The sequence below is a fragment of the Myxocyprinus asiaticus genome, chromosome 19 (assembly GCF_019703515.2).
Source record: "Myxocyprinus asiaticus isolate MX2 ecotype Aquarium Trade chromosome 19, UBuf_Myxa_2, whole genome shotgun sequence".
Classification (NCBI taxonomy): domain Eukaryota; kingdom Metazoa; phylum Chordata; class Actinopteri; order Cypriniformes; family Catostomidae; genus Myxocyprinus; species Myxocyprinus asiaticus.
The window spans coordinates 11,553,609-11,568,343 of record NC_059362.1 but is presented as its reverse complement, the minus strand read 5'-3'; the positions used below and the strand labels follow the sequence as shown (position 1 = coordinate 11,568,343).

The 14,735-nt window shown below is 39.2% G+C and overlaps 1 protein-coding gene across 1 annotated transcript in view; it reads left to right on the top strand.

The window, feature by feature from the left end:
* The first annotated feature begins 7,527 nt into the window (after positions 1–7,527).
* LOC127410209 (YLP motif-containing protein 1-like) overlaps positions 7,528–14,735 on the top strand; it is a 41,092-nt gene continuing 33,884 nt past the window's right edge. The window contains 1 exon segment of the mRNA XM_051645354.1: positions 7,528–8,253. Coding sequence (XP_051501314.1) covers positions 7,780–8,253 — 474 coding nt within the window. The 5' untranslated portion in view covers positions 7,528–7,779.

Below are 14,735 nucleotides of genomic sequence, written 5' to 3'. Positions count from 1 at the left end.
GAAATGTTTTTAAAAGGAAAGCATGTATAAGTAGTAATGCAGGATTTCATTTCACTGTCTATATGTGTTACTGTAATTTTGTTGGGCTTTGACAATGCAATAAAAAAACTGTTATAGCATGAAAAGAAAAAAAGGATGGGGAGGAAAAAGAAATGGTTTGTTATATGCCTGACCAATCCAGTTCCTCTAGCATGAATACTGTAGTAATTAAACACTAATACATCCATTAACAAAACCCACCTGCAAATTATGGGGATGTACATCTCAAAATGATCAGTTTCTTTGGATTTACTATTTATAAATATGTGTTTGAGTAAAATTAACATTTTTGTTTTATTCTATAAAGTGCTGACAACATTTCTCCCAAATTCCAAATAAAAATATTGTCATTTAGAGCATTTATTTGCAGAAAATGACAACTGGTCAAAATAACAAAAAAGATGCAGTGTTTTCAGACCTCGATAGTATACAATACTAATGTTTTAACTTAGGAAGAGTTCAGAAGTCAATATTTGGTGAAGTAACCCTGATTTTCAATCACAGCTTTCATGTGTCTTGGCATACTCTCTCTACCAGTCTTTCACACTGCTGTTGGGTGACATTATGCCACTCCTGGCGCAAAAATTAAAGCAGCTCGGCTTTGTTTGATGGCTTGTGGCCATCCATCTTCCTCTTGAACACAGTCCAGAGGTTTTCAATGGGGTTCAAGTCTGAAGATTGGGCTGGCCATGACAGGGTCTTGATCCGTTGGTCCTCCATCCATACCTTGATTGACCTGACTGTGTGGCATGGAGCATTGTCCTGCTGGAAAAACCAATCCTCAGAGTTGGGGAACACTGTCAGAGCAGAAGGAAGTAAGTTTTCTTCCAGGATAAGCTTGTAAGTGGCTTGATTCATGCGTCCTTCACAAAGACGAATCTGCCCGATTCCAGCCTTGCTGAAGCACCCCCAGATCATCACCGATCCTCCACCAAATTTCACAGTGGGTGTGAGACACTGTGGCTTGTAGGCCTCTCCAGGCCTCCGTCTAACCATTAGATGACCAGGTGGAGGATTGGGGTGCTTCAGCAAGGCTGGAATCGGGCAGATTCTTCTTTGTGAAGGACACATGAATCAAGCTACTTACAAGTACATTTTTGCATTATTCGAGGCTTGAAAACACTGCATAATTTTTGTTATTTTGACCAGTTGTCATTTTCTGCAATATTACAATGACAATATTTTTATTGGGATTAAGGAGAAATGTTGTCAGTACTTTACAGAATAAAACAAAAATGTTCATTTTACTCAAACACATTCCTATAAATAATAAATCCAGAGAAACTGATGAATTTAAAATTACCATGTAAGCTCAACATAAATTCTTCAAAGTAGAGGGAAATGTACAGTTTAACACCCTCTACACTCTCATGATGGTGCCACGGCTGGCCGCCTCGGTGTGGAGCGCTCCTATTTTTTTGTTGTTTTTGTTTGTTTGTCTTGTGTTTAGTAATCTTTTTCCAGTCAGTTTTACCAGAGACGAACTGCTGAACATTCGACAGCTTATACCAGACAGTCTTTTCCCGGTTTTTGAATATTCAGATGTTTTGCTGGATATTTTAGTTGGAGGCGCGGCTTTGTTGTTCAGGTGACGCAGGCGAGGGAGACGAGCCAGTGCGCTGGTCAAACTCCATCGGCGTGGCTTTCGAACAGCCCTGCCAAGAATTAATCTTGCGAATCTCCGCTCTCTTCCTAACAAAACGGATGAACTGCATCTCACCCGCACAAACAAGGACTTTTCAACCTCTGCTGCCTTGTGCTTCACAGAAACCTAGCTGAGTGAAGCCATTCCGGACAACGCATAACATCATTTCAGCTGTTCAGAGCGGATCGCATCGCGGAGTTAATGGGGAAAACGAGAGGCGGTAGAACATGTAACAACGTTAAAGAGTACGTGCTGTCCTAATTTGGAAGCGCTCTTTATTAACTGTAAGCCTTTCAACTCGCCGCGGGAGTTTTCCTTGTTTATTCTGGTGAGTGTGTATATCGCGCCAAACGTGTGTGTGAACACAGCGCTGCAACAGCTGGCTGATCAAATCACAGACACGGAACAACAATATCCGGACTCAGTTATTATTATTCTTGGGGATTTTAACAAAGCAAATCTAACACGTGAACTGCTCAAATACAAACAGCACATTACATGCCCCACCAGAGACAGGAACATACTGGATCATTGCTACACAACAATAAAGGATGCATATCGCTCTGTCCCTAGAGCAGTTTTGGGACTCTCTGATCACTGTCTAGTTCATCTTCTTCCAACCTACAGGCAGAAATTAAAATCAACCAAGCCAGTAGTAAGGACTGTAAAGAGATGGACCAATGAAGCAGAGTGGGAACTACAAGCCTGCTTCGATTGCACAGATTGGAGTGTTTTTGAGGCTGCAGCCACAAACCTGGACGAGATCACAGATACTATAACATCATATATCAGTTTCTGTGAGGATATGTGCATTCCTACTAGGACTTATTTAAGTTCAACAATGACAAACCGTGGTTTGCAGCAGAGCTCAGGCAGCTTCGCCAGGTCAAAGAGGATGCTTACAGGGGTGGGGATAAAGTCTTGTACAATCAGGCCAGGAACACACTGAACAAGGAAATCAGAGTGGCTAAAATAAGATACTCTGAGAAGCTGAAAAACAAGTTTTCAGTTAACGTCCCTGCATCAGTGTGGAGTGGCATGAAACAACTCACAAATTACAGGACTCCTACCCCCAACCCTGTGGTGGACCAACAACTGGCTGACAACCTGAATGTGTTCTACTGCAGATTTGAAAGGCCCAATCTCACACCCCACACCCACTCTGGCCTTCACTTCCCACAAACACACAAACACCAACACCTCCTGCAACCCCCCTCCTCCCCCCTCCTGCTACTCAACCTGCACTTAAGATCTGTGAAGATGATGTGAGCCGCGTCTTTCGGAAACAAAAGATGAGGAAGGCTTAAGGCCCAGATGGCGTCTCACCAGTGTGTCTTCAATCCTGTGCTAATCAGCTGGCCCCCATCTTCACACAGATCTTCAATAGATCGCTGGAGCAGTGTGAAATCCCATGCTGCTTCAAACACTCAATCATTATTCCTGTCCCAAAGAATCCAAAAATCACAGGATTTAATGACTACAGACCTGTTGCCCTGACATCTGTGGTCATGAAATCATTTGAGAGACTGGTGTTGGCCCACCTGAAGAACATCACTGGACCCTTTCTAGATCCCCTTCAATTTGCTTATTGAGCAAACAGGTCTGTGGATGATGCAGTCAGCATGGGATTGCATCATATCCTGCAACATCTGGACAGACCAGGGACATATGCGAGGATTCTTTTTGTGGACTTCAGTTCGGCTTTCAGCACCATCATCCTAGCTGTACTCCAGAATAAATTACACCAACTCTGTTCCCATGTCTATCTGTCAGTGGATTACCAGCTTTCTGACGGACAGGCAGCAGCTTGTGAGACAGGGGAAATTCACTTCCAGCACCTGTACAATCAGCAATGGTGCCCCCCAAGGATGTGTGCTCTACCCACTACTCTTCTCCCTCTACACCAACGACTGCATCGCAAAGGACCCCTCTGTCAAGCTCCTGAAGTTTGCAGACAACACCACTGTCATCGGCCTCATCCGAGATGATGATGAATCTGCATACAGAAGGGAGGTTGAACAGTCAAAACATCCTTGAGCTGAACACGCTCAAAACGGTGGAGATGATTGTGGACTTTAGGAGGAACACCGCAACACTGACCCCCCTCACCATTCTAAACAGCACTGTGGCAGCAGTGGAGTCATTAAGGTTCCTGGGCACTACCATCTCACAGGACCTGAAGTGGGAGACCCACATTGACTCAGCTGTGAAAAAGGCCCAGCAGAGGTTGTACTTCCTTCGCCAGCTGAGGAAGTTCAACCTGCCACAGGCGCTGCTGATACAGTTCTACTCAGCAGTCATTGAGTCTGTCCTCTGCACTTCAATAACTGTCTGGTTTGGTTCAGCTACGAAATCAGACATCAGAAGACTACAAAGGACAGTTCGGACTGCTGAGAGGATTATTGGTTGCCCCCTGCCCCCCCTTCAAGAACTGTACACTTCCAGAGTGAGGAAAAAGGCTGGAAAAATCACTCTGGACCCCACTCACCCTGCCCACTACCTTTTTGAACTGTTGCCTTCTAGCCGACGCTTCAGAGCTCTGAGCACCAGAGCCGTCAGGCACAGGAACAATTTTTTTCCCTTAGGCTATCCATCTCATGAACAGTTAAATTGCCCCATTGAGCAATAACTATGTGCAATACACAGTTTAATCTTTTTTATATTTATCCAACACATCCAACCTCTTCTGCCATTTCATTCCTCTGAGAAAAAAAAAAACAAAACAAAAAAAACAATTGCACTGTACATAACAGATAACAGATTTGTATTAGATTGCACTATGCATGTGTGTATGTATGTGTGTGTCTGTGTGTATATACCTATGTGTATAACTATTTTTTATTATTATCTATGTCTTGCTGCTGTTTTTGTATTGTTTTTGTATTGTTGTACACTGGAAGCTCCTGTCACCAAGACAAATTCCTTGTATGTGTAAGCATACTTGGCAATAAAGCTGATTCTGATTCTGAAACTAACTAGCTAGTACAGCGAATGCTAGCATGCTGAATGCATGCTAATTTGAAATACTGTCAGAGATCTCTTATACTGTTTAACAAACAACCTCCGTGTTTTTACCACAGGAGAGAGCGTGACGGTCAACTAGCGTGTTACGACAGTAAGTCACCGTTTGCGGATACCATACAAATGAAAGGGGATAGCCGTCAACTGACACCAACCTGTCGCAAAATCGTCCGTGACTTCCCTTATTAAACAGCAATTTATTCGTAGTAAACTCAACACATAGTTCACTCCAAAAGGATTGTTTAGTGTTAAACATGTTGAAGATTAGCGGACAGGTGGTCAATTCATTAAGTAATAAACTGTTCCCTCACAAAAGCAGTTTATTCAGCACACTGACACCCATTCAAAAAGTATCGCCTCTTGTCTCCACGCCAGTACCGCCCACAGGACCGCTGCGTTATGCTATTCTGTGCTAACCTTTATATATATATATATATATATATATATATATATATATATATATATATATATATATATATATATATATATATATATAAGACAATACAAATAGTTAGGGGTTTCAGTACAAGCAGCATTATGTTAAATTATACAAATTAAAGATCTTTACAAATCTTTTGACTTTACTATTTTTTACAAAGTTTAATCATGTTGTAATATCCTTGTAAGTCTATCAAAAATAGGTTAATATTAGGTTTCTTTTCTGACCATTTCAATTTACGTAAACAGAATCTTCCATAAATAATTATAAAATGTACAATAAAAGAAAAGTTAACATATTTGTTATTGTGATGAAAATAAAGTAAAACATTGTTTTCTTCAATGGAAAAAGTATCATTCGTTTTTCTACACATAAATTGAGCGACATCCTTCCAGAATCTTTTAACAAGACGGCAATTCCAAAAAAGGTGGGATAATGTTTTGGTTCAACTTTACAGAATACACATTCATTATTAATTCCAATAATTCATTTGACACCTTTTAGTAATATAACCTTGACAGGATATATTATATGAATAATTTTAAAAGTTACCTCTTTAATTTGATTGGTTATAAGGTATTTATTACATTGATTCCATGTATTTTTCCAATGTATATAGTCCAAATGAATATTCCAATATATGACACTAGGGGGAGTATTATTGCTTCAACACATAGAGCTGATATTGCTATTATAACATTTTCAAATATCTACACATTCTTGAGGAATAAAAGCTTTAAATCTTATTTTTTTGCAGACTGGAAAATCTGATAAATTCCTGAACAGCAGTCTTACTCCTCCAGGGATGAATCTCAATACTTTTTCAAACTCTTTGTGACTCATGGAATTACCAAAATGGATCAAAAACTCTGAATAATTATCAGTATTATTTTATCCCCCTTTTCTACCCAATTTTGGAATGCCCAATTTCCACTACTTAGTAGGTCCATGTGGTGGCGCGGTTACTCACCTCAATCCGGGTGGCGGAGGACATGGCTCACTGTGCAAGACACCGCGGAGAATCACAGCATGTGGAGGCTCATGCTACTCTCTGTGATCCACGCACAACTTACCACGCGCCCCACTGAGAGCGAGAACCACTAATTGCGACCACGAGGAAGTTACCCTATGTGCCTCTACCCTCCCTAGCAACTGGGCCAATTTGGTTGCTTAGGAGACTTGGCTGGAGTCACTCAGCACGCCTTGGATTTGAACTCATGACTCCAGGGATGGTAGTCAGCGTCAATACTCGCTGAGCTACCCAGGCCCCGTAAAAACTCTGAATAATTTTAAAAAGAACCATCCTCCTTAATTAACTGTATAGCCCATACTATGTCTTTTTCGAACCAGTCTTTTAGGGAAAAAAAATTTCTGTTATGTTTTATATCTCTTTTATTCCAAATTGTATATTTGTGAGGTGAAAAATTATGTTTGTAGGTTAGGGTCCACATAAGAAGCACCTGTCTATGAAAGTTTGACAGTTTCATTGGTTGTTTCCCAACATCAAAATTGCACTTCTGTAAAAAGTCCACCAATGTGTTGAAATGTTAACTTTGGGAAAATATTTCACATAGAGCCTTGTTTTTTGTTTTTGTTTTTTTAGATAATTCTGTTATCTTAAAAATCCTATTTGATGTCTGGTAGTCCAAAGCATTTAGGCCTCCTTTTTCTTGGATATTACATATTATCTCTTTTTTTTTTTTTTTTTTTAGAGAATGAGGTTTATTCCCCAGTCAACATTTTTAATAATTGATGAGGGAACATCAAGGGATTCTGTGCTAACCTTGTAGGCTCAACCTTCAGACAGGCTCTAATAATATGCTTTGGTTATGAGGGACGAGCAAACCAAAGGTAAACAAACTCTCCTCGTCATGCTAAATGAAGCAGAAAGATGTTGCCTCCATCCTGTAGTTTTTTAAACAGGGGCCTTATCAGACCATCGGACTGGACAAATCTCCAGAGGAAAGTTTTCCAGTGAACTCCAGACAAGGTCAAATTATTATTTTTCAGTACATTTTCTGGAAAACACTGTATATGTGAAAGGGGCTATTAAGATATTTATGCAGCAACAGCCAGCCAGCCTTTTTTTTATTTTATTATTTTTTTTTATTATTTACAAAGCTACTCCAATAAGCAATTACTTAACGGTGTTGAGATATCTGAAAAAAAATATATATAATAATAATAATAATAATAATAATAATAATAATAATAATAATAATAATAATAAAAAAAAAAAAAAAGTTTTATCTCTAGAGTACAAAACCATACGCGTTTAGTAACCATTACGACAGGTGGCGGTAATGCGCCATAAATCTTTAAACCTCCTTTGACGAGGAAGAGGGAAGGAAACGCGCTGACGTAATACGCCTGTGTGAGCGTCATCACGGTCGAACGCAGGGACAGTCAGGCTCGCACTCGGCATTCAGACAACAATAATGATGGATTTCAACGATCAGTTTCTCGCACATCTGTAAACATCAAATATAGTTTTGTATTTTCATTTGGTACTTAGATTTCGTGCTATAATCCAGCCCAACTATTTGCACATAATTGTAGTTATTGATACAAAGTAACCGGCTTTATGCGATCAGGCGGCTAGGCCTCGCCTGGCCCGCTGTGTCTCGGCGCGATCATGCATCCCACCTGGGGCGGTTATGGAGCAGGCCACCAGCCTCCTCCACACTTCGGCCCGCGGCCTCATCAGTTCAGAGGAGCTCAGCCTCCCTCAGCAGCAGCAGTACCACCACCAGTAGTTGGAGGTTATGGGGGATATGGAGCCCCATCACTTACAGCTTCATCCAATTTCTCTAGTTTGCAAGAGCAGCATTTACAACAGATGCAACAGTTGCAGCAGCTGCATCAGAAGCAGCTCCAGTCTGTGCTGCATCACTCCGGCGGTGGTACCGGTGCTGGATTCGGCGGCGGTGGGGCCCCTCCATACTGGCAGACAGGTAGTGCCGCCGCACCACCCAACAATTTTCAAGATCCATCATCCGTAAGAGGTCCGGCTGGCCCGCCTCAGCCCGCGCCGCCAGAGGTGAAGCCCCCACCCCCCGAGCCTTCATCATCATCACCTGCAACGAAGACCCCAGCTCCAGCTCCAAAGGTTAGCGAAGCCAGTACGTCGGAGGCGCATGAAAAGCCCGACTTTTCGTCGATGTCTCTGCAGGCAAGCTTCTGTGGCATGTTTTCACTGTAATGACGCAGTAGCCGTCATCACAACCGGTGTTAACTTAGATGTCATCAAAAGCCTCAGCAGTGCACATTACAGCATGGGATCTCATTTGTATTTGGGGAGGGGGATCAAATAGATGTTCTTTAGAATCCTTACAAAGAAACGCCATGGTACAGTTTTATTTAGGGTTCTCATGGTCACAGAATGTTCCAGATTCCATGCAAGTTGAGCTTAATTGACAGCATGTTGTGGCATTATGTTGGCATAAATGTTGACTTGTCCCTCGTTTATTTACCAAAAAATATATATGTATATGTCGGTTACAACGAGGCACTTACAATAGAAGTAAATGGGACCAGGCCATAAACATTAAAATACACTATGTTTTTATAGTATAGGCACAATACTTAAATATTATACGTGTTAACATGATGTAGTGTGATAAAATAGCTAACTAACCGTATCTGTGTAATGTTATGTCGAATATTACAACTTCTTAGTCATGAATTTTAATGCTGGCAAACCCTGTAATCTGATAAATGCTGTAACGCTAGTTAATCCTTGAGCATCAATTTAAAACATTTACTCAGAGGTCCTTTGAGGAAAAAAATGTCCACGTTAAAAAACTGCCATCATGATATATATTAATATTATTTTCCACTTTAACCAACATCAGTCCTGATCATAACTACCAAATATTCATAAATTTTCAGGATTTTAACCCTTTAAATGTCAGTTTGTTTACATAATGCCACTGTTGTATTTTACACACACACAAATTTCTCAGTACACACATACAAAACACACTCTGACATCCATACCAACATACCCACACAATTTTAGCTGCAATATTTATTCAGTTGGCCTGCAGTGCTCTATTATACAGCAAACAGAAAATAGGAAAAAAGCATGTATTTGCTCCATAGGCCAAACATGAGAAAACTGTCACCATCTGGACGAAAATATTAAAAATGTAAATTCTGAAGCCAGGGCTCTGGAATGAAAGCATGATATCATAGAATTCATGATTTTATGTTTTAATGGCACTGGGATCAATTATTGCCGTTTTAATGGGTTTCAATGGGGACATTTTTGTCCTGAAGGTCCTGAGTGTAACTATTTTGTGTACACAGTGTATTATAGATGTATTATAGGAACTGAGGTTGAAATATCAAAATTCCCCCAAAAATGCACACCTTTGGCCAAATGTATGCTGTTGGCATTAACACAGCCAAAATGATCGAAAAGACAAAAATGTCCCGAAGGTCGCACAAGGGTTAATCCTGATTTTATCACTCTAAAATTGTGTTAACAAGTATAATGTTTACGTCTTGTGGCTATACTTTTGAAACTGTGTGTGTTTTAAGGTTTATGGACTGGCCCTATTTACTTCCATTGTAAGTGCCTCACTGGGTCAGTCCATCTCAAGTGGCCCAATACAGGTTGCTTGACCATTTATAATTGTATGATTTTTTTCTTTTTTTAATAAGCGAGGGCCGAGTTTTTTTTTTTGGTAATCAACATTATGCCACAAATGTTGTCGATTGAGCTTAACTTGTAATGAACCTGGAAGATTCCTTTTTAGTCATGGAGGTTTATAAATTAAAGCTCAAGTGTGTAATACTTCTATCCAAGCTTAATATGCTATAAATAAGCCATTCATAGGTACATTTTCTTGAAAACTGTAAACACTGTGCCTCTCTGGCACTATAAAAATTCCTGTGTTTGTTTTGAGCGACCGGCTTAGATCCGCCCCAACAATGTTACTCAACCAGTGGCGTGAGTTGGGGGCGGATCTTTCTGAGTGTTTGAACAACTGCAGATGAGGGGCATATTCAAAAAGCTGTTTTAAAAACATTGTTTATTTTTGCAATTCCGTTTGGTTGCGCTAGTGTCACAGAAATGACATACTTTAGCTTAATATAACCATATTGTAATAAGGGGTCGGTAAAATATATTGATTTTCCGATGCATCGAAATCTTCATTTGAACGATCTCGATATCAATCCTTAAATCCAAAGATTTATCTTTTACTCCACGCGCAACCCTCAACTACAATGAAAGGAAATCACTCGCATTTGCAACCAAATTTTGTGCTCTGCGACTAAAAATGTATATATTTGGAAACTGGCTGGTAAATGTTTAAGTCTCACTCACCAGTGAATGAACTGTGTAGTGTAGTGGTGGAGTATTCAGCAGCGAGATCATTTGACTGCATGTTGAGAGTAAAAGTTGTTCCGTGTAATGTGTCCATGTCCAAAGACGAGATCCACACAAACCATTTATTTTTAAATAATGTCTCTTTTAATACCCTTTCTGTTCTTTACAGACAGTTGTTGATCAAAAACAACAAAATAAACATTTATTTCTAATCATGCATTGCACAGATGTGATAAAGCCATTTAGTTTAAAGATGTTGTTTACAGAAATGCTGTGTTTCCTTAAAGAGACAGTGCTTGTTTTTAGCATGTGTTCAACAAATCAGTGTAAATACCTGTAAATAGTACAAATTGTGTTTCTCAACCTTTTTTTGATGAACGCCCCGCCCCCTTCATTCCCTTAACCCAGCCACAATTTGAAAGCGGAGACTTTGTTGTACTAGAAAAAAAACAAAAATCATAAAACACAAAATTCAATATTTGTATTATATGCTTAATTTGCTCAATGCATTTTCGATGCATTGCATAATTCTAACGTTTTGTTAATAAATTCAGCAAGCTTACGCCTCCATTGCTTTCTTGAATTCAAGCAGATGGAGGGCTATATCTGGGGCCTATAAAATGAAAATGCGAAGACAGAAACTAATAATAGAAGTGATATTGTTAATATATTTTATATTTGTCTTTTTTGAACATTTTAATTTATTCATTATTTGTTATAGTTTTAACAGTGGTATTTGTAACAAGACCATAGTAAACACATGGAAGCATGGATCTTCACTACCATGGTTAGATGTAACATGATTTCTATAAAACAAATGGCGTTTTTGCACAGTAGACCTACTCTGAACACATGTAAAAACAAATACAAAATATAAATATTTATAAGTTGTAACAAAAATTAATTATATTCCCTCACTCCCCTAATGTAGTCTATGACAAATTTAATAGAGCTGAAGTAGTGACATGATAATATTTTAGCTTTAAGAGCTTTGCGCTCGCGCTGCTCTGTCCATTGAGCCGTATCCATCTACAGAGTCATACAGGTGCATTAGCCGAGGTTGTGCCTCCACCTGTGTATTTGACGCTGCTAAACCAGATACTTAAAAATCAGATGAACCTCGGTACAAATTAGGGCTGCAACTAATGATTATTTTGATAATCGAGTAATCTAACGATTATTAGAACGATTATTCGACTATTCGGGCGATTATTGCAACGATTAATCATTAGTTCTAAACCGAATTTTCAGCTTGTGCCCCGACATAAAAGGTTATATTAAACATGCTTGCTAACAATAAAGAGGACAAAATCATCTTTTAAAAATACCTCTAAATGCCATTCACTGAATTAAAGGGAAAAACTACTTTTTATTATGTTTAATTCAGTAAAAATTTCACTACAAAAAAATCTTATTGTTATCAAGTGTATTTGTCTTGTTTTCCATTTAAAATGGTCTAAAAATACTTTAAAAAAAGATACATTTACTTAAGAAGTAACATAAGATATTTAGACTTGCTTTAAGAGAATGTATCATAAATATAAGTGTATTTTGTAAATAAGTGTATTTTTTCACATGGTTATACTTCTGCGAGTGCAGTAAAGACAAAATATACTTCTATTCAAGATCTGTTCTCTAGAAGCAAGTCTAAATACCTTATATGCTGCTTCTCAGGTGAATGCATCTTTTTTTAAAAGGATTTTTAGATATTTTAAAATATTTGTATTTTTAATATTAAAAATTACATTCTCAGAAAAAAAAAAAAAATGATTCTGCAGTATAGCTGCTAAAGTAAATGTACGTTGTTTTAAAGGAGTTTTAGATATTTATATTGGAAAACAAGCCAAAACAAATAAAAAATGTATTTTTTTGCAGTGTATAATCGGGCGAAGACTACCCTCTCTCACCTTTTTGTTCACTTCAATCCATCTTTAACTCACAAAAAAACAAACTCCCTCTGCGTTTTGCCAGTTTTCTTCACGATAAGGAATGCACAGTGACATATTATGATTCAATTAGTTGCCATCGCGTTATAATCTAGCTGCATTAAACGCGCGCACTCGAGGGATGAGCGTCCCCGCAACAGAGGGTACCTCAGCCGGGTGCAGTTTCAATCTCTCCCCCTTAGATTGGGACACTTCACGCAACTCATTGAAGAGGCGCTGACCGCACAGAGAAATGCCAGTTTCCTTATTATTTGAACTTTAATAAAGCTATAACGCATTAAATAGAACTGCATTAAAGATGTAATGCCAGGGTGTTTCCTTTAAAGACGCTCGACACGCAAGTTTTGCTTATTCCACAACAAGAGTGCTTCTGTATTTACTTATTTTGTATTTTTGCATTATAATTCCCTCATACTTTGCGATCTGCATCACCTGAAGATGTTTGGAAAGTTTAGAGTGCGTCTGGACTGTGAGATGTGTTTTCTTCCTCTCCTCAGTCAGGCGCGAGCTGCAGTGCTGCTCTTGTGTGCAATCATTAGAGTTTCATATGATCTTATGTTACGTTATGATCAAACGACTATTCGACAATGAAAATTTTTGTCGACAATTTTTTATTGTTGACGTTGTCGATCATCGACTAATCATTTCAGCCCTAGTACAAATGCATACCAACCCAAATAATCGAGAACCAACTGATATACTCCAAGTCTAGATAAACGTTTTAATGCAAAGAGGATCTTGACGATAGATTTGATTATTATGACTTATAAACGCCCCCCATTTGTAACCTAATGCCCCCCTCTCTACTATTTTGCTCTCATCGCCCCTTTTGAACGTCCCTGTTGAGAACCCATGAATTAAACAATAAACATGTAACAAATTACAGTGGTGCTCAAAAGTTTGCATACACTTGGAGAATTGGTAGTAAATGTACCATTTTTAAAGAAAACATGAGTGAGCAGGCAAAACACATTTATTTTATTTCTTATTCATATTCAGCTGTAGGTTATAACAGAATGGCACAATCATAAAACAAAACATGGCAACAAAGAAAAAAATGAAATGACCCCTGTTCAAAAGTCTGGATACCCTTAGTTCTTAATACTGTGTATTGTCCCCTTTAGCATCAATGACAGCGTGCAGTCTTTTGTAATAGTTGTCTATAAGGCCCGAAATTCTTGCAGGTGGTATAGCTGCCCATTCGTCTTGGCAAAATGCCTTCAGGTCATGCAAAGTCTTTGGTCGTCTTGCATGAACTGCACGTTTGAGATCTCCCCAGAGTGGCTCGATGATATTAAGGTCAGGAGACTGTGATGGCCACTTCAGAACCTTCATCTTTTTCTGCTGTAATCAATGGAGGGACAACTTGGCCTTGTGCTTAGGGTCATTGTCGTGCTGGAAAGTCCAAGAGCATCCCATGCGCAGCTTTCGTGCAGAAGAATACAAATTGTCTGCCAGTATTTTCTGATAACATGCTGCATTCATCTTGCCATCAATTTTCACAAGATTCCCCGTGCCTTTAGAGCTCACACACCCCAAAACATCAGTGAGCCACCACCATGCTTCACAGTGGGGATGGTATTCTTTTCACTATAGGCCTTGTTGACCCCTCTCCAAACATAGTGCTTATGGTTGTGACCATAAAGCTCTATTTTGGTCTCGTCACTCCAAATTACAGTGTGCCAGAAGCTGTGAGGCGTGTCAAGGTGTTGTTGGGCTTATTGTAACAGGCTTTTTTGTGGCATTGACACAGTAAAGGCTTCTTTCTGGCAACTCGACCATGCAGCTACTTTTTGTTCAAGTATCGTCGTATTGTGCTCCTTGAAACAACCACACTGTCTTTTTCCAGAGCAGCCTGTGTTTCTCCTGAGGTTACCTGTGGGTTTTTCTTTGTATCCCAAACAATTCTTCTGGCAGTTGTGGCTGAAATCTTTCTTGGCCTACCTGACCTTGGCTTGGTATCAAGAGATCCCCGAATTTTCCACTTCTTAATAAGTGATTGAACAGTACTGGCATTTTTAAGGCTTTGGATATGTTTTTATATCCTTTTCCATCTTTATAAAGTTCCATTACCTTGTTACGCAGGTCTTTTGACAGTTCTCTTCTGCCCCCCATGGCTCGGTATCTAGCCTGCTCAGTGCATCCATGTGAGAGCTAACAAACTCATTGACTATTTATACCCAGACACTAATTGCAATTTAAAAAGCCACAGGTGTGGGAAATTAACCTTTAATTGCCATTTAAACCTGTGTGTGTCACCTTATGTGTCTGTAACAAGGCCAAACATTCAAGGGTATGTAAACATTT